The sequence below is a fragment of the Lepidothrix coronata genome, unplaced genomic scaffold (assembly GCF_001604755.1).
Source record: "Lepidothrix coronata isolate B3197 unplaced genomic scaffold, Lepidothrix_coronata-1.0 Scaffold160, whole genome shotgun sequence".
Taxonomy (NCBI): Eukaryota; Metazoa; Chordata; class Aves; order Passeriformes; family Pipridae; genus Lepidothrix; species Lepidothrix coronata.
In genome coordinates, this window is record NW_016690340.1 from 500,051 (window position 1) to 527,750 (window position 27,700).

Consider the following 27,700-nt stretch of genomic DNA (forward strand, 5'->3'; position numbering starts at 1 on the left):
CTGATGGAATCGTAGAATCACAGGATGATTTGAGTTGGAAGGAACTTTAAAAACCATATGTCCAACCCTGCTGCCCATGGTGGCTCACATTCCCCGTTCCTTCATGGAGCTGTTGGTGGTTCCAGTTATCATTCTGCATCTCCCTGAGGGAAGGGAGAGCTGGGGGAGGCAGGGAATGGCACTCTGTTTATTTAGGCCAAGAAGTCAGCACTGAGTGTGTTAGGAGACCTGGCTGCTCCTCTCCCTTACAGAAATTTCTCAAGGACTTAGGGTGGGAGTGGATCATCCCGGCCTGATGTGTCTCCAGGCAAATCCAAGCCCACACTTCCCACCCTCCCTGGGTGGTGGGAGCTGCATCCAGGAAAAGGAGCACCCCTGGGTTTGTGTTACTCTGACTCGGTGCCATGTGGGGTGAAATGGGTTTTTGGAATGTGAAAGCCATAATTTATGCCTGAACACAGCTGATAGGTGGTACTGGTAGAGGAGGAGGAGAGTGGAGATCGATGCCATTGACCTGAAGGGCTTTTCATGGAATCTCACTGGGAGCTTGGGGACAGTTCTGGACTCCCTTTTTCCTGGTAAAACCAGGATATGCTGTGTCACAGGCAATTCATTATAAGCAGAAACCTCCTCTTTTCACAGAATCATAGAATACCAGGTTGGAAGGGGAGCCGATGGAGTTATTGAAGCCTGCTTTATGAGAAAGGAGCTTTTGGTATGGAAACCTTCACTGCAGTAAAAATAGTGCCTGGCTTGCTTATGAAACACAGGTGGGCAGCAGATGGGCTTGGATGCAGCAGGGGGGGCTGGGTGGGGGGACACTGCCTGTATTTGGGGAGCAAATGCTAATCTGCTGCTTTCCTGGGTGGAAAAGAAACCACAGAAATTCCTGCCATGCCCTCACCTGGCCTTGGAAAGGGGCTAAGAAATGGGCGGGATCGAATGGAAATCTGGTGAGTGGTACAGGGAGAAGCCCCGGTTTTGTGCCTTTTGGATTCATCAGCTGGGGCTTTGCAGGGGGCATGAAGAGATTTCCTGCTAAACATCTGGCTCCACGGTATTTTGGCAGCCTGCTCAGAAAGCCCCGTGTGTGCTCAGGTTACAGGCAGATGAGGGGAGGCAGCAGCAGCTCTGCTGTCCCTTTGCTGCAGGGTTGGTGATCCCAACCCCACCACTGCTTCCAGCATGGATGGGGGGATGTTCCTCTGGAGGCTGGATGTTGTCCTCCCTCTGTCCCTGTCTCTTGGTGTCATTCCAGCTGTGCAGCTGTGGGTGACAGAGCATGCAGAGTGTAGGGTGCATCGCCACATGCTCCAACTGCCTGCCCTACACACACACCTTTCCCTGCATCACCCAGTCAGGCAGAGGCAGACTGTTCCCAAAATAGCCCAAAATAAGCTCATTTCTGGGCAGGGTGTGGGTTTGGCTGTGCAAAGCCTGACTGGAGTAGCTGCAGCAGGGAGCTGGAGTGAAGTCCCTGAGCTCTGGCCTCTCTACAGCAGCTGTGACAGTGTGGCCTCTGTCAGCACATCACCTGCTAGAACAGGTTTTCTGAGCTTTGCAAGGTTCATCCAGTCTGTCCTGGCTTTCGTGGTGGGAGCAGGGCTGGAGGAGGTTTGGGCGGAGAAGGCTGGGGCAGGTCATAGAGAGCTGAGCTGGTTTGCAGGGCCAGCACAGTGTCTGTGTGCAGCACTGATCCTGCTGGTCTCTGGGTCAGGGTCTCACTCATGCAGGCACTTCCTCAGAGCAAAGCTACAGAAATAAACCCAGCACCGAGTGCTGGGCGACCTATTTCAGAAATCCGGGGCTCTGCTCGGACTTGTTGCTGCAGAGTCCTGGCAAACTCAGTCCCCTGAGGCTGATGAGGTCTGAGATGATGTGGCTGCAGAAGGCAGAGTTGGACATGCTTGTGTGTGGGCTCTGCTACACGAACAGCCTCCGTGGCTCAGGTGGAACAGTGGCTGTGTGTGCTCATCCTTGCTTTGGGGGCTGGAGCAGGGGTGTATGTGGCATCTTTTAACAGCACACATGTGCATGCAGCCTCTCACTCAGGGAAGTGCAGCTCCCTGCCCACCCAGGGGGTGGCATTGATGGGGAAGGCAGGACATCGGTCACAGGCATGTAAACCTGTGGGGTGGTGCTGCCTTGGTCTGTCTCAGTTCTCCTGTGATAAATTCTTCTCATAGGATTCCCTCTGGCTTGGCTAAGACACTGTTTTGCAAGGCTTGGGCATTGGGGGTGGCACCAGGCATGGTCCTACATTGCTCTTCCTCTCTGAGCTGGGCCCTGGGAGCCTGGGTGGGAAGAGCAGCAGAAGATGGCTCTGACATATGCAGGCTTTGCTGCCAAACTCCTCCATCCTCTAACGGGAGCACTAGTGTGAAAATCAAAGAGGGTCAGTCCCCAAAGGGCTTGAGAAACAGTACTGAAAGCTCCCTGGTGCATCTTTCTGCACAACTCAAAGGCTGATTTTGTACTGTCTTGGGGCCATCTCACAGTTTCATGTCGATCCTTGTCCATTATCTCTTTGCTCATAATTTCCCTGCATCGCTTTATCAAGGATCTGTTTGAAGTCCATACAAAGTATTTCCCTTTCCTTTAAAAAAAAATCCCCAAAACAAATTGTGTTATTGCAGAAAGATAAGGGGTAAATCTGATACTGTTCCGAGTCAACAGGTAAACACAGAGGGGACAGGGACCAGTCTGACAGGAGCTGCCACCCCGCTGCCACCCATCCTGCCTGGCTGTGCCTGTTGATGGGATTGATCCCTGTGGGGATGTGCCAGCCCTCCCACTGGGTCCATGAGCTGCACAAGCTGCCATTGGCACACCCAAGAGCTTCCTGAGCTTCCACCACCTTCAAGCCCTCCTTGCTTCACCCCATCCCAAGGTCTCTGGTCCCTCTGTGTCCCCTCCCAGTGCAGAGCCCCCCCTGCCCTCCATGGAGCCCCCCGAGGAGGAGGGGTTCCTGCCTTTTCCTAGTGACAAAATCAATACCAATGGCTTTCATTAATATTCTAGGAATGGCAGGGAAGATTGACTGCCTCATTAGCAGGCATCGTGTGAAACTCTGACAATAATTAACAACTCAACGGTCTTATTTGCTGGCCTATCACAGAAGTATTCAATCAAAAATGTAATTTGCTCGACGCTCCCATTTACCATAAAGAGAATATTCCTTCAAAGTTTTAAATAGACTAATTAAGAGGGAAGAAATACAGGGAAAAAAATTATTAACAGTATAGTTTTAATGGGAAATTACTGGAGCGTATTAATAATGCAATAACCATTTTTAACAGCTGTCTGTCAGTTTGTGGGCCGGGGTAATTAAATTAGTCACTAAAGGGTTAGTCAAATTAGGTGTTGGAGAGCGGGCACCGGGGCTAACGAAGGCGCCTTGGGCGGAATGCTCTGGCACAAGGAGGATGAGGAGGTGCTGAAGGAGGGTGAGATGCTGATGTTGAGGTCAGAGGTCCCCAGGGACCCTGCAGAGGGGGGAACCCCTGGTCACCTGAGGCACCAGCATCTCCTCTCCTTGATTTAGGTGCACCCATCGTGCCAGGAGACGCGAGGAGCCGGGCAGAGCTTTGTGTTGGCAAAGGCTGAGTCGTCTCTGGGAAAATAATAAGAAGAAAGCGTCTTATCTGAGCATGAGCATGGCCTGGGGTGGCCTCTGTGACGTCTGCTTCAGCCTGACACTGCTCAGGTTTTTAATCTCTTTCCCAGAGCCAGAAGGCAGCTATGCAGGGGATTTTTGGCAATTTCTTTCAAGGCTTTTATATTCTGCGGGTCTCAGGCTTGCGTTCCCCCTTCCTCCGCCCCTTCGCCCCTTTTGAAATGAATTGCAGTTAATTTTGGATGTTGTTGAGCCTGGAAACACATCTTTCTTGCCGCCAGCCTATTAAAAAAATATATTTACAGTTCCATAAAGCAAAGCCAGCTGCCAAGGTAACGTCCTGCTGGCTCCCCTGCGTTCCAGGCGCAGAGTAAGGATTTGGAGAGGTACTCGCTTCCGTGATCACAGTGAGGATTTTAAGCCCATTGGAGAGGTTTCTGCCTGAGAAAATCATTGTGTCCGGCCTGGGGAGGTGTTGGTGGGAAGCAGGGTGCTGCAATTCCCTTTCCTTCTCCCCTCCATGAGTCAGGATGGGAATGTGGGCCTTTAGGTCTGAGTGGGAAGGGATTACACCTTCCAATGTGGTTTTTTTTTGAGATTTCAGACATTTTCTCCATTTTGTACCTCACCTGTCAAGAGGTACCAAGGAATGTGGTGGTTGGGGTGTTTGGAGGGTGTAGATGTCTCTGAAATCATGACCTACATCATGCAGAGCAAGGACATGAATTTCCATATATTGGCTGAATGTTTGGGCTTTTCTGGGCAATTTTCTTACTCTGTTTTTACATTTTCTCACACTCAAGATCTGTAGGTGATAAAGAGGATGGCAAAGCCTGTGTGTTCCCCTCAGAGGTTTCAATTTTCATGAATCAACAGGAGGGTTTTTCCATAATTCTTTCTCCCATCATCCCCATTTGAAATTTAACTAGAGAGACATCCTGATCTGCCTGAAGTGCTTGGGGCTTTCTGCTGCTCTTCTTCTGTCATTAAGACAGATGTAGAGCTCACAGTTGCTTTAACTGGGTGACATGGGGAGAAAATGTGCCCCACGTGCCATGTGGGAGTCGAATAACCACCCAGTGGAAGCGTCTCTGATTCAGCTGGTGGCTTCTCAAGAGGAGAATCCCAGGAGAAGGGAAATGGTAAAACCCATCAAACCCACCAGAACACCTCAGTATCCCAACAACTGCAAAAAAACCCTGTGCCTGGGTAGGCACAACCCATGTGGGCACTTGGGTGAAGGCAGGCCCTCCTCTTTCTCCACATGATGGAGAATTACAAGCCGTATAGATTATTTTAATGGCCGTATTACTTCCAACTGTGCCTCCACCATCTGTTCTTCCCCAATTACAGATGCAAAGACCCAGCATGTTTCCCCATTCGGGCTGTAGAGGATGAAATACAAGCATTGTAAAAGGGTGTATATTCTTCCAACAATGTAGTTGGCACCTGTGATGTGCTGCTCGTGCTTCTGCCCCGTGTTAGTCGGGATGCTCAACCTGGTCCCTCTGCTCCACATCCCGGCCCATGCCCAGATCCGTGGTGGCAGAAGGAGTTGTTAATAAAAGGAAGAGGCTGGTTTGCTACATGATTTGTCTGTGCCGAGCGGGGCAGCTGAATTATTAACGCTGACCAAGCCTCTAAGTGCTACAAAACTCGACGAGAACCTCTTACCTCCGGCACCGCGATAAACAGGATTGAGGCACAGTGGGAGGCAGGGAATTAAGATAGGACATCAAAGACTGGATTCCGTCAAGTAAATCATGCCATTGCTCCAGTAAAAGAGCCCCTAAATGTTTTATTAGGGATTTTCAACAACTACCAAAATTAAGATGGAAGGGATGAATTATTAAAAAATAGATTAACTAAACCAGCCCCTGAATTAAACATGAAAGGTGCCTATCGGGAGCGGCACGGCCACCGTGTGCTGCAGGCATCTGAGTCCTTCAGCCAGGCGTGCTGGAGGGGCCTGGAGAGGGGGAGCAGCTGTGCTGGGGGCATGGAGAGCCACAAGCTGCTCCTCCAGGTCAGTATTGCACAGCCAGGGCATGGAGAGGCTGCTGCAGGGTCAGGAAATAAGAGTGCCAGGTGCTGTGGAGTCATCAAAGGTGGGGTTTCTGCCTCAGGCTGAAGAGATGCAAGGGAGAGCAAAACATGGGTAGATAAAGGTGACTTGCCTGAAGTACTCAAGCCAGGATCTGAACTTTCTTTTCCTGCTTGTTAATCTGGTGTTACCAACTCAAAACCGTCTGTGGCAGGACAAGGACTAAGCTGGGGAATGGCTCGGGGGTTGTGGTGAGCACTGGGAAGCTGCTTTTCCAGCTCTGGTGTTCATGGCATTGATAAGGATAAGGAGGGTTTGCAGGGGACAGAGAGGCCCCAGAGTGGGGGAATGGGTGAGGAGGGCTCGTATGGCCCCTCCCACCATGCCACCTGGGAGAACAGGACACGATTTGGGTGTTGCCAGGGTGTCTGTCCATGCCCCTGCGTAGTTTTGAGCATGTTGGTCTGCCCCCATTGCTTCTTGTGCTAAACCTCTCCCACCTGGGTGTGCCTCTTGGTGGGATTGATCCCTGTGGGGCGTAGAGTCAATATCTTAATCCCTTCCTAAAGCCGACTTGTGATCCCAGTTTGGTGTTTCCATGCCCTTGCAGTACAACCTTCCCCAGGGAGGGCTGTGGCAGCCTGTGAAGATAAAGCACAGATGAGAGCAGGAGGTGAAGAGATGCTGTTGTCTGGGGTTTGTTTTATTCCAGCCCCCAGGAGGGTGGGAGCATCGTCTCCAAGTGTGAAACACAAAATGTGGTGGAATTTCTATTTGTTCTCCCTCTCTTTCTTCTTCCCTAACGAGTTCAAAGCTCTTACTTGGAAGTCTACAGTCAAACCCCTGCGAATGCCAGTGGTAGTAGAGCTGCTGGGAGCAATTCACAGTGTCTGCAGCAGCACTGCTTTAAGGGGCACTGATGGAACAAGTGGAGGCTTCATTCATAATAATAATAAACTGCTATTTTGCAGTTATACGCTGCTTTTAATCTTCACAACTCAAAGGAGCATTAATTAACTGTGTGGCACGGTGGGAGGCAGGTAGCTGTTGTTGTCCCTGTTTTACAGATGAGGAGGCTGGAGCACTGTCACATCCTGCAGCCTGCCCACAGTCAGACAGTATTTCACCATCCCAGTCTACAGCTGATCCCAAAATGCCAGCTCCTGCTTTATTCTTGGGAATGCTCTCCTGTGGCAGGGCAGACCCTCAGGGGTTCTGAGGTCGTTTGCATTTCTTTACACCCAGTTTGGTTTTGGATAGATAGAGGTGAATATTGCCGAAGTCAAATGTGAATCTCCTAATTTGAGTTAGTCCAAATGCTGAAAGCAAGTTCCTTGCCCTCGGGCCAGCGACCGGGCAGAGTTCCAGCTCTGCAGTGCTCCTTCCACTGGGAATAAAACTTGGAGAAACATGTTAAGCTCAGTCTTTGCTGTGATCCCCACTTTTTGCTAATGTGTCTGGAGAAGCCTGTTTGGGTGAAGTGCTAAAAATACAATCACTGATTGTTTTCCTGCTCAGAAATCTCCAGGTTTGCCTCTCTGTCTCCAAAATCTCCAACATCACTCTTTTTCCAAGGGTCACATTTGCAGATGTTTGCTTCTGCTGCTGCTTGTTGGCTGAAAGATCAATGTTTTGGCCCTTGTGTATGCAATCAAAGAAGAGTCTTGGCTTGTATTTTGGGAGAGCATGTGCTGGAGAGGCTTTGGGTAACCCTCACCTCTCCTTGCATGCAGTGGCTGGCCTCCAAGAGCCTCTCTGATGCTCACAGCTCCCCTCTCTGCCCAGAGGCACCAGCTGCCACGGGCTCTGAACAATGCTCCTGGCATCCATCAGATCTTCATCCACTGCTCCCTGCTCCCTGGTGGTTTGTGGGGTTCGGGGTGGGACCGTGGAGGGACATGTCTCTGCATGGCTGTCTCTGAGGTCTTTCAGAGGAAGCAAATTCTATTTTGGCCATCCTCCTCAGCCCCTCGAGGCAGACCTTGGATTAGCATGGAAGCTTTCCCATTTAGTCTTCTTAATTAAGACAGACACTGAAATAAAGGTGGTGAGTGAAGTATGATGGGCAGGAGAAGGAGGGTGGTCCTGCAATGTGCAAACGCTGCTCTTGTCTTTCTTTCTTGCCCTTTTTTTCTCCTCTCATCAATCTCCTGTTGCTAAATGTGCAGCTGGAGAGAGGGTTCCCAGGCAAACTTCCCACTGATGGGTTCTGACAGATCTAATCAGGCAGGAATGGCAACGACCACGTCCTGCTCTGCTGTGAATTGTGGTTCAAACCTCATATCCTTCACCATGACACACTGTAGTGACTGAAAGGAACCTGATGGCTGAGATCTGGTTGGCCTGAGGGCAGGAATGCTCCCATCACATGCACACCTGCCTGCTGCTCCTGTCATTGCCTGTGAGATTGGGCCTCTGATGCATCCCTTGCAACCTCTGCCATTGCACAGCTCTTCTAAAGGCCTTTGATGTCTCTCCCAAGTGGTATTTTAGTTGACTGATGCTTCCTGTTCCTCAGAAAGACTGATAACAGGTTCCCCCTTCTCTCCCCAGCACCTATTGCAAGTAGTTCCAGGGGCTGTAGGCTGGGCCTGATTTGACTGTGCTTAGGAGTACTTAGACCAACCCTAGGTCTGTATCTAAGCTAGTCCCTGAGGCTGCCTTCTCTAATCGTTGGAGATCTGGTCAGTGGAGCTCAGGGCATGGAGCAGCTCTTTTTCTATCCTTAATTGCCTTAGGGCAGGGGGGTCATCCATAAATGAGCCGATTTCTCCTGGTGAGTTTGGAGGAGCCCAAAGTGACTAGTCCTTTGCATATCTTGGATTACTTTGGGCTGGGTGAGCTGAATCCCATCACTGGCCTCTCTCAGACCTGGGACAGGGTTGCTATGGCTGCTTCTGGACCAGCAGCAGTCCAGTGTCAGCCCTGTGCAGGCTGTGCACTGGCTCCAGGGAAAACACCCTTGGCACCAGCAGACCCACAGTTGCAGGAATGCAATCCCCCACTGTCTCATCTCGGGATTTGAGTCTGGGGTCTTCTGTTTTAAGCACAGCAGACCAAGTCCCACAGCACAGTCCCAAGCCTTGGTGGAGCTGGCACGATCCCTCCCTCCCAAGGCTGAGCTCCCGAGTGAAACACCCTTACATGAGCTACAACTTGTGCCCTTCTTCAGCCTCTCTGCCTTTAACCCTCTCTCTTCCTCTGGTAAATGATGATGTCCCTGTTCCACGTCCAACTCCCCACTCAATTTATCTTGTTTATTGACCCAAGCAGAAAGTCAATGCTTTCTTCATCTGCCATTTGCTTCGATGGCAGCCAATTTGGTTCAGCCAGAACAAAACCGGATGCAGCAGAGTTCAGCCTCAGATTTTTCTCCTGTTTTGTTTTTTTTTTTTTAAAACGCTGATTATCCTTTTTTCCTGAACACACCTGGCCCTGGACACAGCTTGGCAGCCTTCACTATACGATATGGCTGCAGGCAAGGCTAAAAATGTGCAGCAATTACCCCACGAGCTGGAGAGCCGGGAGGAAGCCTGCAGGTCAGCTCATTACAGGCTGCAGCCAGGGCTGCCTGTGCCCTCCTGATGAGGGCTGTTTGTTTGGGAAATGCTGGCCTCTGGGGCTTTCAGGTGCCTTTGGAGCTCTGTATCTTCCTCAGAAGTGCAAAGGTGATGCTTTGCAGCCATTGCCTGGATCAGAGTTTTTCAGGCACCGCGCCGTGGGCTCCACGGTCTTGTTTGTGCTGGGGCTGGGATGTGGGATGGCAAAAGGCTGGTTCGCCTCTCTCACAGGGTATTTGTGACACTACAGGTCAGGAAAGGTTCACTGAAGAGCATGGAAGAGCAAGTGCAGGATAAATACAGCCTCTGCCTCAAAGAGTCTGGAGACTGGGGACAGGGTGTGGCTCCTTTGAGGTCTGTCCAGGCAGCGCCTGCACCACAGTGGCACATCTTTGCAGGGGAGGTAGAAGACAAACCCTTCTGGCAGTGTGGGTGTGGTTTTAGGTCACACCCAAGGTGATCTCATGAGATGTGGTCCAGGCCTTCCCCAGCCACTGATGCCCATCACTTCCCTGTGTCGGTGGTGTCTCTCTGATCCTGGGCTGAGCTTGCTCAGGGGATTTAAACCAGCAGAAACCCCTCTTTTTCTCCATGGTAGGAAATTCTTTGCTCTGAGGTTCCCACATTTCCATGCAGGGGTGAGATGGGTCCTTGTCAAAGGCAGCAGCAGATTGGGGTGTTCCTCACCTTTGGAGACCAGACCCATGAAGGTGGTGTCTTCAGAAGGTCTTAGTGACTGTTGGCTTACAGAGGAGAGTGCTGCCCTGGTGACAAATCCAGCTGGACTCCAAGGAGCTGCTAATGGATGCTGGGCACCTTGGAAAACACAGTCTGCATTGTGTGACTAGAGAAGTGCCAAGTCCTTTTGAAAAACCTGCCCATGTGGATGGAAAATCCCTATGCAAATCTCCCCCCAGGTATAAAATTAATTGGATTCTAAGTTCAGAGAGTACTTCTGGAAACGAGCTGTAAATAATCTGGTTGTGCCTCAGTTCCTCTGTCTGTGGACATTCACCTGGCTTTCTTGGAGCCAGTGAGTGTTGCTGATGGAAGGTGCTATATATAGCAGCAAAACTATGCATATATGTATACATATGCATAAATGCATCCCTAGTAAGTGACCCAGGTGTGTGATGTTTTCTAAAATACAGCTCATGGGTTTGTTTCTCAAAAAAGCTCTAGTTTTGCTTCTCTGACGGCCTCTCACCTCTCTCTCTGTGAAGCCATGAGTACTCCCATGGCATGGGATGCTTCCTCACCCGGTACCACGGCTGGGAGCAACATCCCCAGCTCCCCAGGTTGGGATCTGGTGATCCCTGGGATGCAGAGAGGTTGGTGAAGGTCACTCAGGAATGTGGCTCTCAGGAGGGGGTTCAGCTGGATGGAGCTTTATTGCAGAGCCTGGGGTTGCTCCTGGAGCTGTGTTAGGATGCTGAGTGGTCTGCAGGGGCTGTTTCCTCCATGGGCTGTCCTTCCTGCAGCCAGCATCCCATCGGGCTCTGCAGTCCCAGTGCATATCCCTGTGTGGAAGTGGCTGATCTGTGGCACCCAGTTTCCGAGGAACTTGACACTGTCTGTTCCCAGCAGATCGATAGAACATCTGTGAAAAATCAGGGCACGGATATCTGATCCGGCAGCCCTGGCTGGTTCCTATTTATCTGATCTAATTCTGTCGGTGTTCCTGAAGTGCTTATCACCACCACGTCTTGGCACTTTCATTTGTGCATTGGGGACCCCCCAGTTGCTGGGCAGTGAGAGGGGTTGAGGATGGGCTGTGGCTGGTCCTGGTGCCTGGGCACAGACAAACAATGGACTGAAGAGTGACCCCCTCCCTCTCCCAGTCTGCCTGCAAAGTCCAACATTTCCAAGTGATCCTCATGAACTGCTCCAAAGTCAGATTTGAAAGAACTGATTAGAAAGGAAAACTTGCCCAAAATACCCTGGAAGGCTGCAAAAGAGCAGGAAAAACCCCAGTGACTCATTTGTGCCTAAGCAGAGGCTGAAGTCTGAGCCCCAAGCTGGCATTTTCCAGCTTGTCATTGCAAAATTCTCAGGATGACCAAAGCCCCTCGTGCCATACCCCGTACCAGGTCCATCCCCAGCACTCATGGGGCAGTGTAGGAAACCTCTGCTTCTGTGGGGCTGGGGGCTGTGCAACCACAGGGCACAGGAGCAGGGGATGGAGCCAGCACATGGTCTGGGGTCCTTCCACCTGCCCTCTGTCCCCTCCAAGTTCCCACCAGCAAAAGAATTCCCAATTTCTAGGCCAGGAAAGTAGCGTGGAGAGATGGAAACTGCCACAGCCAAACTTTCATTTAGGCTAGATTATATGTCTGTTTTAAATGGGAAAACCCTTCAGCTCATCTCTTTGGGATGCTGAACAAGCAGGACCTGAAATCTTGTTTTGCTGGTGGCTGATTACTTGGAAGGGCAAAGACCAGAGGAAGGTGGGTGGATGCTCCGTTCCCTTCTGACGTGTGATTGTGTCCGTGCTGGGAGCAGGTACAGGTGAGGTGATGAGGAGATGCCCAGAGCTCATCACAGCAGTGAGATTCCTGGCGCTTTATTGCCATTTTTTTAGCGTATTTTTCCAGCCACAGAAAATCTCTGTGACTCTATGTTGTGTTTGAACCACCCCAGACAGGGCTGCAATCACTGTCTGGTACTGGGGTGGTCTGACCCATCTCACGATGTTTTCAGCCTTTAATAATTTAGGATGAGAGATCTCAGACCTTCTGTCTGGGCTTTTGCTTCAGTGCTTGTTTTTCTAAGATTTCTTTTTCTCCCCCAGGCAAAACTCTTGCAGGGGATTGAGGCAGACGTTTTGCGGAGGGTCCCTCTCTTTTACGGGCAAAGAACCGCCTTAATTTGGCCGGCTCCAAAGTGCTTTTGAAAAACTTGAATCGCTGCACACAGCGTGAAGTCTTGTTTGATTGTAGCAGCGAGAGCTGGCAGTGATTGTCCGTGCCCAAGCATGGATGAACATCCCTGCTCCGAAGCACTGGTGAGGGAGACAGCAGCTGGCCAAAAACACCGAGTTTGGGCCTGGCGGGGAAGGGGAACGGGGAGAATAGGGGAGAAGAAAGGGCTGCACTGGGACAAGAGGGGGAGAGAGCAATGAGCAGGCAGGTGGGAGTGATTTTACCCCAGGGAAAGCTCTGCCCACCAAAGGCTGAGCGATGCTGTGTCCTGCAGCTGCAAGATGTCCTCTTTTTCCACACTGAACACCTTCCCCTTCCTCCCTGCCCAGAATAAAACCCCCATTAGTCTCCTCTTTATCAAGTTTTGCAGAACTCCAGAGCTGGGAGGTGCCAGGGTGGGTTTGCTGTGCAGCCTTCAGGCAGCCCCTCTGTGCATGTGCATTATGGAATCATCTTTAATGGCACAATCACATCCGAGTTTTTCACCTTTGCCTCGCTCAGCACAGCCGACGAACCTGCTCTGGGAATGATCTGCATTAATGTGAAGCTGTAAAAACTTGGAGCAAAGTCAATATAGAGCTGTGCTTTGAGCAGGGAAAGTGTCATTTAATGCTAAGCACTCTGAAAAATCACGTCTAAGCGTCTCAGATTTGGTGCATGTAAGGTAGTGGATGTTTTTTACATCACCCTGCCTGTGCCTTGGCTCCCCGTCTGTAAAATGGGGATGATAACAGGGAGATTGGGAACTTAATCACTTTATTTGTCATGAAATACTGCTGCTTCTTGGAGTTGAGCAAAGCATAAGCAAGCTGTGAGGAGCTGAGTAATTGTGCATGCAGAACAGCGCCTGGATAGAGTACAATAAAGTAGGAGCTATGTGTCCTCCAAGGAAGAGAAAACAAGATGCTGAGAAGCTGCAGATGTAGTTGTTTGTAGGGGGCTGAGAAGCTGCAGATGTTTGTAGGTACCTGGGGGTGGGTTTTGGGATGCCTAAACTGAGCTGTGGACTGTTTCAGGCATCCAGGGGCACCTGGCTGCAGCCTGGCACCATCACCTTTGGCATCTGGGGAGAGAAAACTCCTTCAGATAACCCTCTTGTATGTGGTCTTGGAGTCAACACCTTCATCAAAGGCATAATTACCAGGTTGCCCTGGCTATCTTAATTCTCACATTTTCTTAAGTTTTGAGTATGTGACATTGCAACCTTTGTAATTTTCTTTATTGCACCTTTTCTGTGTGCACAGACCAGTGAGTGCCCGTGCTGTGTGGCCGTGGCTCTGTTTGTGGGATGCCTGGAGGGCCTTGGTGTCTCACCAGCTTTGCAGTGCCCCTCGGAGCTTCTGGGGTGGCTGGGTGGGACATGATGCTTGGCAGTGCTCTTTCTCCTCCCAGCTGGTGTCCCCAGGTGTTAAGTGTGGGATTTCTGTCCCACTGAGAGCACTTACTGTGCTCCAAACCCCTGGACCATCCCATCCCTTCCCATGCTGCATTTTGCTGTTGAAGGAAATGCAACCTGCTGAACCTGGGGTTGATTACAAGCCATGGTGAAGCGGGTGCTGACACATGTAATTTGCAGCACGCTTTACTGGCCGTGCTTTGCCATCCCTGTTGAGGCTCATGTGCTTTTTCCTAACCCTCCTGGCACTGAGGTTGCCTGGGAGACTGAGCCAGCACCGCCTGCATTTCCTTTGGTTCGTGCAGGGTTGAAACCACAACCACAATCTTCCCTGTAACATGAGAAAATGCTCAGAATTAACACTGTCTTGTTTAACTCATCCGTGACATCCTGGTCCTTCACATGGCAGAGCTGTGCTGGCTCTGAGGGGGCTGCAAAAGGGTAGGGAGGGGGATCCTAGTGAACCCCAGCATCCCTTGGGATGTGCTTTCTGAGCTGGCTTTTATTCCAGTGAGCTTGTTTTTGCTTTGCTTTGCTGTAATTAAATTCCTGGACCTTCTGGTTGCCGAGTTGAGCTTCAAAACGCTCTGGCGGAGTGATGGTTTTGTTGAACCTCCAGCAAATTACTGAAGCTTGGTAGGGAATTTTTCACACTTTCAACCTCAAGGTTTTTTGGGAGAGCGTTTTTGCAAGTGTTTATGATAGTACTGCCACAAGAAGTGAGACTACCCGGAAAATTTGTAGCAAGCAGCTCATCAGCTGTGGAATGTCAGCGTAGCTCCTGCTGAAATGCCTTCTCCAGCATCACTCAAGTGAGGATGATTTCTCCCAGTTGAGGACCTGGATGATGGTTTTTCTTGAAGCCTTCCAGCACTATTACAGTGGCTGAAAAGTGGCTGTGGGTGTGCTGGGCAGAAAATCACTTTTTTTTCTTTCATAAAATAATAAATCTGCTGCACGCACACCCATCTGCAGGGGCTGCGCTGGGAAGGCTGGCTGAAGATGGGAGCTTCAGTTTCCAAGCCAAAGTTTCAGACTGTGAAATCCCCTAATAAGGAGCTGCCAACACCTCGTGAGGTCCTTCAGTGCTGGGGCTGAAGATTAACCTTTCCAGAGCATCCCAGCTTGGTCAGTTTAAGGATGGACTTGCTTGGTTCATGGTTCAGTGCTGCGGGAGATGGTTGCTGTATTCACCACAGATGTGGATATTAGGAAGAAATTCTTCCCTGGGAGGGTGGGGAGGCCCTGGCACAGGTTGCACAGAGAAGCTGTGGCTGCCCCATCCCTGGAAGTGCTCAAGTCCAGGTTGGATGGGGCTTGGAGCAACCTGGGCTAGTGGAAGGTGTCCCTGCCCATGGCAGAGGGTGGAATGAGATGATTTATAAGGCCCCTTCCAACCCAAACCATTCTGTGATTTGATGATCAAATGGTGTAGTAGGGGCAGGACAGGGCTGTAGAGAGAATGGTCTCTTGCTGCAGGCAGAATAAAAATGAAAAGGGTTTAAATTCCAGGAAAAAAACATAATCTGTTGCATTTAAATTGGGGACCCCTTTTCTCAGGTGATCATTTATTGCTCATTCATCATAATCTGGGTGTTTACTGGGCGGCCCCACAGTATAGAACAGCTGAGCCTGTGGTGCAGTCAGACCCAGCTGGAATTGTTGTGTGAGTGTGGGAAGCGCTAAAAGCACTAAAAATAACTTGGAAAACATCTCCAGTTGGCCATCCAGCAACGGTGAGCACTTTTCATCTTGAGCTCTTTTTGCCTTGGCCGCCTTTGTTAAATGTGAGGAAAATAATCCCCAGTGTACAGAAGCTGTGGGTATAAATTAATGTTTGTGAGACACAGGGGGTCCTGAGAGGGGAAACCCCCTGAGGAAGGGGTGGCTCTGCAGTAGCTGAAGGCTCTGCAGGTGGCAGAGCTTCATCATGCCCTTTGCTGCTAGTGGGCCTTGTCTCTAGAAACTCATGAACTCAAACTCCCACTCTGATCCCTATCCAAACCCAGCTCAAGGAGCAGATGGCACTGGCTTAGTCCCCAGCTCACATCCTTTTCTGCGTCCTTCTCAGGGATGGTGAACTTTGTAAGACACTGAAGTCTTTAACCATTAGCAGGCAATAAAAAGGGGCAGTGGAATTGGATAACACCCACTAATCCCCTTCAGGATGAGCTGGAGAGAAGAGCCACTGCAAAGCTCCGGAGCTTACTCTGAGATGAGTGCTTTGGAGGCTTTGAGAATTGCATGGTGTTGGTATTTCATGAATAAATAACCCCCAGTGGAATTTTTCAGTGAATGTGCTTCATTAATGAGACCTGGAACAAAGAGGGAGAGTGGAGAAAAGTGTTTTTGAGAGAATCAAGGCGAGTGTGGGTGATGGGAGGTGGCACAGGGCTGGGTGAGGATGAATGCCATGGTCTGCAGCTGTGCAGGGTCATGAAGGGAGCCCTGCTGTGCTGTACCATGCTGCACATTTGTGGCATGAGAAGTTGGTAGAAAATTGGAGTTTACTGATGCTGGGTGTGTAATCAGTGGGTTCTGGTGTGGAGGGCAGTGTGTTTCATTTATAACTATCATTTGGGTGTCTGTGTGCGTCTTTGGGAAGGCTGGAGAGTTAAAGAGAATATGCATGTGTTCATAGATGTGCATGTACTTGTGGACAGAATCTGGCATCAGAAATTAGGTCACTCACTCCAAAATGCCTTTTTTGGCAGGACCTGGCATCTGTTTCAGGGTGGTGAGGAATTGCCCCTTCCTCTCAGTGCACCAGGTGCTGAGCTCTGCCTGCTCCCTGTGGTTTTGACACCTGGGTCCAGCTGGGGCCACCGGCAGCTTCCCCTGCCTCTGTGGTGTGCTTCCCCTGCCTCTGTGGTGTGCTCCGGGCACAGAGGGACTGCAGAGCTCATCTTCTCCCTCCTGCCCTGTCAGAACAGATCTGGGGCTTAGTCAGTGAAATCCAGCACGGATAGATGGAGAACAAGAGGAAAGAGCTGTTCTTTTGCAGGCAGCTTGTTGCTGCAGGGAAAGTGATTCATCCATCAGGGCTGGTCTGATCTGGCACCCGGGCCGTGGTGGGGATGGCTGTCCCCAGCGGGCTCCGTGCAGTGGTGACCAGATGCTGCCACCGCTCCTCAAGTGTCCCCTGCCTTGTCAGCACTGCCTTCTCTCCAGGGCTGGCTCTGGGATTTGAGGAGTCCCATACAGCAGGCAGGGAGGGACAGGCAGGGGTCACTGCTGGAGCTGCACGAGTGGAAAGTCATCTGCTCCGAGCCACGTGTCACTGAGGGAGGCGGGTAATTAATGATTGCACTTCACTCCCAAAATTAAAAGGAGCTGCTGAGGGTACAGTGCCAAGGGCTTGACAGCGCCTGCCTGCAGTGGGCCTTCATCCTCCAGCCCCTCCAGAGGCAGACAAAAGCAAAGTTTGCTCCCAGATGCTCGGAGCAAGCCTCTCATGTGCTGACATCCCCCTGTCAGGGCTCTGTGTTGATGTGATGCTCCTCTAATCCAACAACAGCCACCACAGAAACAATCCTGCTGATCAGCCTCCCTCCACCTGCCGGCAGTGCTGTCACCCCACTCCTCTCACAGGTGACACTTGAACACTTCCCTCTGGCTCTGCTGTCCAACCATCCAGCAAGGTTAATATTTTAATACTCTTAATGGCTCATTCTGGCTCGGCAGCCCCTGCCCGTGCTTTGCTGGGGGTCATCCATTATGCCAGCTGTGATTTCGGAGAACGGGTTTCCTGTTCTCATCCTCAGCCCTCCCGAGGGCAGAAGGTCGGTTTGTGCTTCCAAATTTTAATTAAAGCACGATGAGCTGCCCCTGGCAGCCCCAGCCCGGGAGCACGGCGCTGTGCGGGGTGAGCCAGTGTCTTCTGGCAGCACTACAGCTCTCGGGAGCAACCCCATCCAAGGACCCAGCCCAGGGTCTCCTTTCTACCACCCAAAGCAGCTGTAGCTCCTCACCTTCTCCCTCCAAGGACATGGGAGCAGCAGGAGGGCTGTTCTGTGGCCAGATGGAGGGAGGGTGGGAGCATGGTTCTCCTCGCAGTCCACCCACGATGAGAGACCCCTTGAGAGAGCCAGATGGGGCTGAGCTTTCGGGGAGGGTGGTGGAGGAGCTGTCACGGTTTGTCGGGTTTGGTTTTTTAAAAATAATTTCCCCCTGCATTAATAAACAGTGTTTTTTGTTAGTAAATAATATGCCCTTCCTCCCTCCCCATCTCTCCAGCAGAAATGTGTGCCCTGATCTAATATATTCTGCCTTTCTCACTCCCTCACTTCAGAGGAACTGCAGATCCTGGTGGGAACAGAGTGCTAATAGAAAACGGCCTCTAAAGATATTTGAAACATGACCAAGAAAGGACAGAGGGAGATTCAGCTCCAAATATGCTGGAAAATCTAGGAGATGGGCCAAGAGAGGGGGAATATCAGAAGCACGATCATTAGGAGGGAAAAGTTAATTGGGAAGCATTAATTGGGGTGAGAGTGGGCAGCACAGACGTGAATTTGCAGTGATGCAGCCGGTGGCACCGTGGTGGGCACGGAGCTGCCCCGATGCTGGGGTAACTCCACCCTGACCCATGGCAGGGGAGAAGCTGCCCACTCCCTCCTTCCAAATGGGGACGTGCCAATTTACTGTTTCTTGCTGGTTTTATGGTATTTTCCTCGTTGAAAGCCCCAACTTCTGGAATCCTGTGATTCCCTTGAAATCCGGAATCTGCAAAATCATGACGTCAGTACTGCGTTAGGGCTTTATTTCTTTGGGTTTGCTCTCTGAGGAGTTTCTAGCCCTCAAGCTTGCAGCGAAAACCTCATTTATACCCTAAAGGCTCCAAAAAAAACAGAAAGCAGACGGCACGTTTAGGGAAGGGGGAAAAAAAAAACCCAACAACAAGCAACAAACCCACCCAGCAATTGATTTATTTTTAAAATCTCATCATTTTGGTGCCAATTTCATTATATTCTTTTTTAATGCCTGACTCATGATTTTTCTGAGCGTTTGGTGTTGGCAGGGCTGTGTGCGGGAGTGTGACGGTGTGTGAGCTCAGGGGCCCTCTGCTGATAGATAACACAGGGCTGCTTCCAGACAGCCCTCGAGGGCTGATGAATATTCCTCCAGTGCTGTTTCATTGCCAAGCAGACGGTTTTCAAATTAAACCCCCCACCAAAAAAAAAAAAAGGGAGATTAGTGGCTCTGGGCATTGAGTCGTTGTGCAGATGGGTGAGCAGGGGAGATGCTCAAGGGGAATAAACCACCCCGTGACTCCCAGCGTTGCCTCAGGGAGTATTTTAAGGTCAGAGGGGTCAGTGTTTATTTGCAGCCTCCTGTGTGTAAAGATCTAATAAACAGCCTGTGCAGGTCAAGTCTGTCACCATCAGTGACTTGTTCTGTGACCTTGGGAACATCACTTTGTCTCTCTCCTGTCAGTGAGAGGGTGACAGGGTCTGTTGCCCAGGATGGGTTGCAGGTATTGGTTAATATATAAACTGTGCTTTGAAGATGAAAAATATCTTGGAGATGCTTAAAGCTCTTGACAAGCATCTGTGTTCCTTTTGCAGGAACCCAGCAGAAGGCGAAGTGCCTGAATGCTTTGTCACAGACAAAATCTGCTGTGTGTGCAGCTCGGAGAGGCAGGGCTGGGAGCTTCCCAAGGCTTCACATGGCCATGGAATTATTCCTAGGCACTTATGCTTCTTGCTTGCTTAAGAGAGGGGTGTCATGGCACGGCAGTGCCTGGGGGTTTGCACATCATGGGCTGGAGCAGAGCAGCAGAGCTGTGCCCTTCATCCCCTGGAGCAAAGCACGGGGATGAGCCTCCACATCCACATCCCAGCACACATGAAGCCAAGTTTCATGTGCCTTTCCAGCTTTGACAGTGTCCCTGGATGATGGATGGGGTTTGGATGCTTAGGGAAGCTTGGCCCAGCTCAGGAAGAGTTTTATGGTTTTGGATTTGCTGTTGTCTAGTGTAGGGCTGGATTCACACACAGCCCCAGCCTACTAATAAAGTGTCTGCCAGTTGCTAGTTTGCATAAAACTGATAGGTAGTATCCTTGAAACCCCGTAACTGGTTGATTCTGTGAAGGATGTCAGAGTTACACAGCAGATTTATTATATATCATAATAACAAAGCCCTAATTTTCTTGGGAAGCTTCCTTTGGCTCGGTTTCGCTAATCAAAACACCGGGATTTTGCCAGAGCCTCTCCTTGTGGATGGCCCTGCCCCTGCCATGTGCTCCAGCTCCCTGCCAGCCCTAATGGTGCCTTTTCTCTCCAAGGGAAGAAGCGATGCTGTCCACCTACTTCGAAACCATCAATGACTTGCTCTCCTCCTTCGGGCCGGTCCGGGACTGTTCCCGCAACAACGGCGGCTGCACCCGCAACTTCAAGTGTGTTTCGGATCGCAAGGTGGACTCCACGGGCTGTGTGGTAGGTACCGAGCCTGCTGGGCCCCAGGGACAAGCCAGAGGGGGATACGACATGCTCCCTTCTGGGGATGTGGCCAGGGGCATGTGTGTGCTGTTGGTGGACTTCCCCCACCGCTGGGGCCTTCACAGTGAATCACAAATCCCTTTGGAACCTCAGGGAAGCAGCCCAGGGGCTCAGATGAGCAAAAGAAAAATCCTTGAGGCTGATGGTTGTTTTCCTGCTTGTCTACAAGCATAGGTGGGAAGCTGTTTTGCTTCTTCTCCTGCCTTGTGCTTCCCAGTGTGGAAGAAAGATGAAGCATCCATCTCCCCATCCTCTCCTCTCGGGGCCTCTCTGACACACTCAGAGTTTTGATTTGTTTCTGAACATGCTCATGTCTTGCCAGACAATCTACTGAGTCCCAGATTTTGCAGTCCTCCCTCCAAAAGACCTCCTAGACCCTAAACCATTAGTTTTGAGCAGAGACTCTGAGTCATAGAATCCTAGAATGGTTTGGGTTGGAAGGGACCTTAAAAATCTTCTTGTTACAACCCCCTGCCATGGGCACAGACACCTTCCACTAGACCAGGTTTCTCAGAGCCCTATCCAACCTGGCCTTGAACACCTCCAGGGAGGTAGGAGGTGTTCCCAGCCACGCTTGCACAGAGGGGTTTTGCTGTGCTTCAAGGTGGGAGCAGCAGAGCTCAGCACCTCACCCAGCTCTAACCCATCTCACCTTGACAGCAAAGTCACCTCTTTTCTGTGAGTGAAGCTTTGTGTGAGTCTGGTGTGACACAGAGACACAGGGCAGAGCCTTGGGAAGTGGAGGAAACCTGGAGCATCCCTTTTCCTCTGTCTGTTGTAGGAGTCCCTGCCTGCCAACCAGCAGTGGTGACCCCTGAGGAGGTCAAGAGCTGTCACCCGCCCTGGCAGCCCCTCAAACACGTGCCTGCTGCTCCAAAACCCCCCAAAAACCCTCTGTCCCTTCCCCTCGTCTCACTGCAGGCAGAGCCCCCTCGCCCCATCCCTCCCATCTCAGCAGAGGCAGGAGTTAAGTGTCTCTTTATTTATTGAAGATGTTTGTACACGGCAGCTGGGAAAGGTCAGGCTGGAGCCGTGCTGTCCCGGGGGGAGGTGTTTTCATTATCCCCTTCTCCGGTTGCTTGTTAAGGCCATTTAGCACGACAACCTGATGTGTCACCAGCAACGCCTGGTGCCATCCCCCCTTCCCGCTCCTCTCCCTTTCCTCCTTTCTTTTCCCATTGTCATTATGTTTTTTGGGGCGTTTTCCCCCTTTTTCTGTGTTGCTCTGAACACCAGCGTGCTTCCCAGGCACTGTCAGAAGCAATCGGGGCTCTGATCGCCCTGTGCTGCTGGGAAGAGATGCCTCTTTTAAAAAGTCAGGATATATTAAGATAAAAATTGTCAATAAATTACAGGCCTAGTGCTCGCCACGCTGGCATGCAGAGAGGCAGAAATGGAAAAACTGTGTCAGTCCAGGAAAATATCCCCCCACTGTAATGCCTGACTTGAGTCTGTGTGCAAAGGGAATGGACTGTGTACACTGCAGGGAGAAAAGAGGAGCAGCAGGAGCATTCTCCTGGAGTGCATCCACTCTCTGGAAGCTGTGGGTGGGAGGTTGCACACAGAGACCACAGGAACCCCCATCCTACACATCACACCAGGCTCTTGGGTCTGTGCATCCCATGGGACAGGAGATGGCTGTGGAGATTCCCATCTCTCCCCACTTTACTCTTCGCCCCTTTTCCTCCCTACTGCAGGGGGATGAGGCTGCTCTGCCCTTTTCTACAGCTCCCAGTCATGGAGTAAACCCCCACCAGCTCTCCAGTCCCAGCTTGAGGACAGCAGAGCTGAGCTGCCCAGAGGAAGTGTGGAGGTGGCTGTTTCATCCCACCTCCATTCCCTGTCTCCCTGCTTCCCATCAGACTGACACAAGGGCACAGTGCTCCATCCAGCTCTCCCAAGCCAGTGCAATATTTTACAATCATCACCTGCTTGTAGGTCCCCCAGCAAAGAGCAAAGGCCTGGAGAGCACTGTCCCATGTTTCTGACTGTGCTCCATGGTTGTTGTCCAGGGTAAAGCCTAACGGGGGGCTGGCAGCACTGCCCCCAGCCTTGGGTCATGCTCAGGGCACTGAGTGCGGTTTCAGGGGGTGGGACTGGAGTCTCAGAGCTCACTGCAGCCCAGCCCTGAAGGTGAGATCGTGGCACCTTCTGCACTGTCCCTGCACTGGGTGATACATCCCCTCCTCATCCCCGTCCCACTCACGGAGTGAGCTGGGCTTCCAGTGCAAGCAGGGGTGGGGTCACATGCTGCAAATTTGCAGGGATGTCGGTTAGTTTTGAAGCTGAACTTCTGTGAACTCAATTTGCCAATTTGGTAAGTGCTATGGGCAATATTGGTATGTAATTTAATTAAGCTCTCCCCTTTTTATAGAGTTCAGGGAGCATTTGCGTACTAATTTTAGCACTAGGTCTGCTCCAGCTTTACTCTGGACGCAGTTTCACAAATCATGACATGTTGTTAATCTTTACCAGTCAACAGTTTATTAATTTGCTGAGGACCACAGAAGTATATAATCAGTGGTTCATCAATCAAGGCTAAATCCAACAAATGTTCCAGGCAGGTACTAAGCATAAAATATACATACAGCCTTGTAAGCAATTAATACACCACAGAGCTGGAGCCGAGTGGCTCAACCAGGGAGCAGCACAAATCTCCAAGATTTCTTACTCCTTTTATATGTAATCATCATCTGTTACCAGTTCCTTCATGCCCTTAATACAGCTTCCAGTAATTCTGCGAGGACTGGGATGCATTTATCTCCGGGTTTTTAGTGGCGTGGGCTCTGCCATTACCTAATTGTTTGGTCTTAAAAGGTCTCGGTTGAAATGTCGAGGGCGGATTGCTCGCGGCTCATCTGGCTGAGCAAAGTCTCCTTGGGCTGAGGAAGGAGAAAGCAGGATGTTGCTTTGCTCACTTAAAATCCTGCGTTCAAGGTGTCACCTGGAAGACCCCACAGGCTCTCCAAGGAGGTCCCCACTGGGAAGGGTGGCAGCTCCCCTGCTGCCATCCTCCACTTCCCATGGGACTGTTTTTTCCCCCCTCATCTCACGGTTTTCTGTTAGTTTTACGTGTACCCAGTAGATGGCATGAGTGCATAAAGGGTTTCTGCAGTTCTTTTCTTGTCGGAGGCCTTTTATTTGGATAATTTTAATCATAGAATCATTGAATACTTTTGGGTGGGAAGGGACTTTAAAGATCATTTAGTTCTAACCCCCTCACACGCAATGGGGAGGGATGCCACCCACTAGACCAGGTTGCTGAAGTATGAGTTGTAACCTTGGTAAGACCTTGGCATTGCTAACTGGAGCCTTGCCATTGAGCCCTAACATAACCAAACAATCCCCAAGCTCTAGAAGGCCTATTTCCATGCTGCTTTTCCTTGTTGCACCCTAGAATTGCTGTTGGATCTGTGGAAGCTACGGGCATTGCCCAAGAAAATAAAATCCCAGTGAGCTTCTCTGAATCTGGTAGCTCTGCAAGTCCAGTGTCTGTTCCATACAGTCTTGCGGGGATCACAGCAAAGCAGGAGAAACTGTGCTGGAGGAATAAGTGAGATTGTTGCCTGTAAAGGACTGTGTGTTGTTGATCCCTTTTACTGGCACGGTGGTAGCAGCGCAGCCCCCAGGGAGGATGCAGAAGGAGGGGGAAGTGCTTGACACTCAGGTGTTGGTGATTTGTAATTTGAGATGAAAACCTGAGAATTGGCCCTGAGAGACTGAAGGAAACACCTGCATCATGGCTTAAATTCAGGGTTTCCCCACCTGTCTCTCAGCTCGGTTTTGCTCGCTGGTGCCAGTCTTCTTGTCCACCCAAAGAGGAGGGGGGTCACTTGCATCTGCTGCCCCATGGCCTTGTGCATTTTTAAGCCTGGAAAGGCAGGATTGCAGCCCCAGGAAAATAAGAGGGCTGAAGGATTTTTTCCCCCAAGGAAAGGAAGCTTTGGCTTTAGCACATGAGCTGGGTGAGGAGGTGGTCGGTTCTCTCCCAGTGCACGTTTGCATCGCTGTGGGAGGAGGCAGCAGCATCTACAGGTGTGCAGGGAAGGTGTGTGTCTGAGCCCCATGGTGCCTCTCAGGCTGGGGTCTCGTCACTGTGAGGGTGACCTGGAGAAGCAGGAGGGCAGGAGCTGCCCAGCTGGGGGTGAGAAAGGCAGCTCAGGATCCCGTGCCAAGGCAGTGGCAGAACTAGCCCCTTGTTTCCTTGTGGCACGAGTGACTTTTCTGGGACAGGTGGTGTGGTCTGATGGTTCTGCGACATCTGTGGTGCCTGCAGATGTTGGTGAGTTAGTTCTTTAAGTCAGATGAGAGTGCCACAGAGGCCAGGGCTGTTGCAGGTGGGTGTGGAAGGGCTCATAGCATTGCTGTGCTCCAGGATCCATCCCACCTTGGGAGAGGTGCTGGCAAGAGGTAGGAGAGTCTACCCAGCCCAGGTGGTGGGTGCTGCTGTTCTGCACAGATGTGAAATCCTGCTGATCTCCTCTCTCACAGGCTCAGGTTCCTCTGGCAGAGATTTATTTCTAATTTGAGTGAGAAAAAAGTATAGTTTGCCTCCAAGGATGATGTGAGATGTTCCTTCCCATGGTGACGGGGTCAGCCTGCCAGGCAGGAGGGATTTTGCCTGGCTCAGCAAGGAAGAGCATCTACCAGAGAGTCACTTAATGGAGTTGTGGCCCAGTGTGACACCAGTGCTGTGTTGGTCCCAGCCTTTTTAGACACAGAAGGAAGAGAAATTTGGCACAGTCCACACAGGTGTATAAGCCTTAGCACAGCCTGTGTGGAGCTAATCCTTCTCTTGCTCTCTTCCACATCAGAATGCTGGGCTGTTCCTCAGCTGCTGAGGAGCAGGGCAGAGAAGTGGCTTAATTTAGGAGTGTAACCGTTTCGGGGAGAAATGGGATTAGAAATGAAGGATCAGGGCAGGTGCTGCTGCTCTGGTCTCTTCCTTCCAGCCTTCCACCCAGGGGTGGCTTGAGGACGATGGGGAGATGCTTTGAAATGATGTGGGTGATGCTGAGAACTTTTGTTGTGGGGAAGTGGCACATTTGGCACTTTCAGCCCAAAACAAAATGCTGTGCAGAAATCCCTCACATATGTGAAAATTCCAGAATATTTTGGTTCAAAACATTTCCCTTCTATGAAGGAGGGGGAAACATTTAATTTCAACATTATCATCTGGAGCTTTATGTTTTACATTGCTTTATCCCGGTGTACAGCCTGAAACAAAAACAAAATTAGGCAATGGAAACCAAAACATTTCAACCTTGTCGAAATTAAATGCTCTCCTAATTTCCCAATGAGTTTTGAGATGTAATTGATGGAATCCCACAAAGCACTTAAGCTTCATCAAATCTGCATTTTTCTGACAGACAATTGTTCATGGCAAAATAAAAACTCATTCGTCCCTGCCTTGTGAGGCACCTAGCTAATTATGGCAGAGATGCACACACCAGGGAGGGAGATGAGGAGGAAACCAGTCTCTTCTAATCCTTTTAAAATTTTTCCTGGCTCCCTGGAGCAGGAGAGATTCCTTATGCACGTTGTGGTTGGAAGCAGAAGCCCCCTGAGCTCAACAGCAAGCCCCCCTCCAAGGAGCCTACGGTTTTGGATTTATCTCAATTATCCAGGTAAAAAAGCTGTGTTTAAAATGGGATTTGAGGAGGGGAGAGGAGGAAAGGGTGGCAGAGGCTGTTGGGGTTGGTACTGGCAGCAGGTGCGAGCCACCACCCACCTACCTTTGCTTTCAGTGCTGCAAAGGGGGTTTGCACCATGTGGGCAAGTGGTTGAATTTGAAAGCAAGTGGAATAGCTCAGGAAGCACCGAGCTGGGCTGGAAGTCTCTGCTTGCATGGGGAAGAAGTGCTTTGGGGGATAAAAGCCCTGTTTTCTCCAGTGCTGGCTTTTTCAGAGGCATTCTTGAGGGCCTGGCTGGCACCAGCCCCTGTCCCTCTGCTCCCCAGCAGACTGAGGTGCTTCGTGTGTTGTGGTCACAGCTGGGCTGGGGCTTTGGGATTGGGTCAGGTTATAGGATTTGGTGTGTAGTGTTGTGGCTGGGCTGTACCCTGGATGTCAGATGGGGCAGGGGTTGTATTTCTGGTTTCCTGGAGGTCTTTGGAGGTGTCAGCCTCTGCCGTGGCTAGGAAGAGAAATGTCCCGATGGGCAGGAGATGCCAGAACACCTCAAAATTAGCAGTCAGTGACTTGTGGAAGGGTTTCCATTGGCCTGATTTCCTTGCTCTAGGAGCTTTGAACACTTCTATCTGTGTGCATGGCATCCCACCAGCTGCCTCAAACAAATCCATCTCACTTGGAATTGAGATGCAGACATACACATAGGGACTTTCCCAGAAGGGTCCCTGGGAGCTGTGTGGTGGCCAGAGGCAAGGAGACGCTGCCTTATTACCCAGAGCTTTGGTCTCCTCCACGGATCCCCCATCCCTCTGTCACAGGAGGACCAGGCTGAGGAACACAAGCTATCGCAGCGTGTGCTCAGGAGCCTGGAAGACAGATGGGTTTGATTTTTCTAAGGCTGAAATAATGATTGATGATCTTTAAAGGGAAAAAGAAGCAGGGGAAAAGGAGGGGGGGGGGAAAAGAGTGGGAAGATAATGACTGTTATTTCAGAAACCTGTTGTAATGTTTCCCTCTGGGAAGGACGTTCCCCCACAGTGGGCTGTTGGAAGGGGTCTGTCACAGCTGGGAGTGGCAAGGACAACGCTGCCCCGAGGAGGTGAGGCAGGGGTAGCACTGGAGAGTGCTTTAGCAACCAGCTTTTGGCCACATTTGATCAAAATATGGGGAGAGGAGGGATAAATCTCACCCACAGAGACTGGGCAGTGTATAGCCACGCTCTGTCCTGCTGCTGCTGAGGAGCGTTGCTTGGTGGGGGCCTCCTGGGCCAAGATGGTGAAGGCAGAATAAGCTAGAATTGTCCAAATATATATATATATCCCAGAATCAAAGAATATGCTGAGATGGACACAGAGGGGTTTACTGCACTTGTATCATTTCTGAGCACCAACAAGCAAATAAATACATGCCAGTGCGTCGTCGGGAGCTCATTAAAATGCTGGCACTTGGTTGTACCTCGGCAGTGCCTCGGATTACTGTTTTTGTCTCATGCTGAGGAGGTTCCTCGGTGAGGAGTGAGGATGCCTTGGCACAAAGAGGGTCATTAGGGCGTTTGGACATGGCACTTGGTGCTCTGTGGCACTGGGCCACCAGCCGTTTGTGCAGCCTCAGGCTGGTGGTGCTGCGGCTGCACGGGGCTGGAGTCCTGAATTTCACCTCTGGGTGCATCCAGGCATGACCATGTGGTACCTGGAGCAGCTCTGGGAGCAGGGTTTGGTGGCAGCTTCTCTGTGTAATTCTAAGAGCCAGGGGGGATTAAGATTCATCTGTGCCCAGAGCATCACCTCCGGCAGCCCGGCACAGAAGTTTCTGACAAGAAGGCTGCTGTTGTTGAGAAAACAGAGTGGAATAACAAAAAGGGCAGTTTACTCTCTACAGAAACACTTTATTAAATATTCTGGTTTTTTAAACTTAATAATGGAAGCGAGGAGCTGAGCTGAGCAGCTCTGGCAGGCAGCTCCGATGGAGAGCTGGTGTGCTCTCGTCTGGGGGATCTGTGTCAGTAATGATTTTACTTCCAGTGACCCCCCTC

At 50.8% G+C, this 27,700-nt stretch overlaps 1 protein-coding gene across 5 annotated transcripts in view; it reads left to right on the forward strand.

Annotated features, from left to right (window-relative positions):
- ASTN2 (astrotactin 2) overlaps positions 1-27,700 on the forward strand; it is a 325,746-nt gene that overhangs the window by 154,898 nt on the left and 143,148 nt on the right. For all 5 annotated transcript variants that reach the window (XM_017829237.1, XM_017829236.1, XM_017829239.1 and 2 more), the window contains exon 11: positions 19,825-19,975. In XM_017829237.1, coding sequence (XP_017684726.1) covers positions 19,825-19,975 — 151 coding nt within the window. The remainder of the gene's footprint in view (positions 1-19,824; positions 19,976-27,700) is intronic.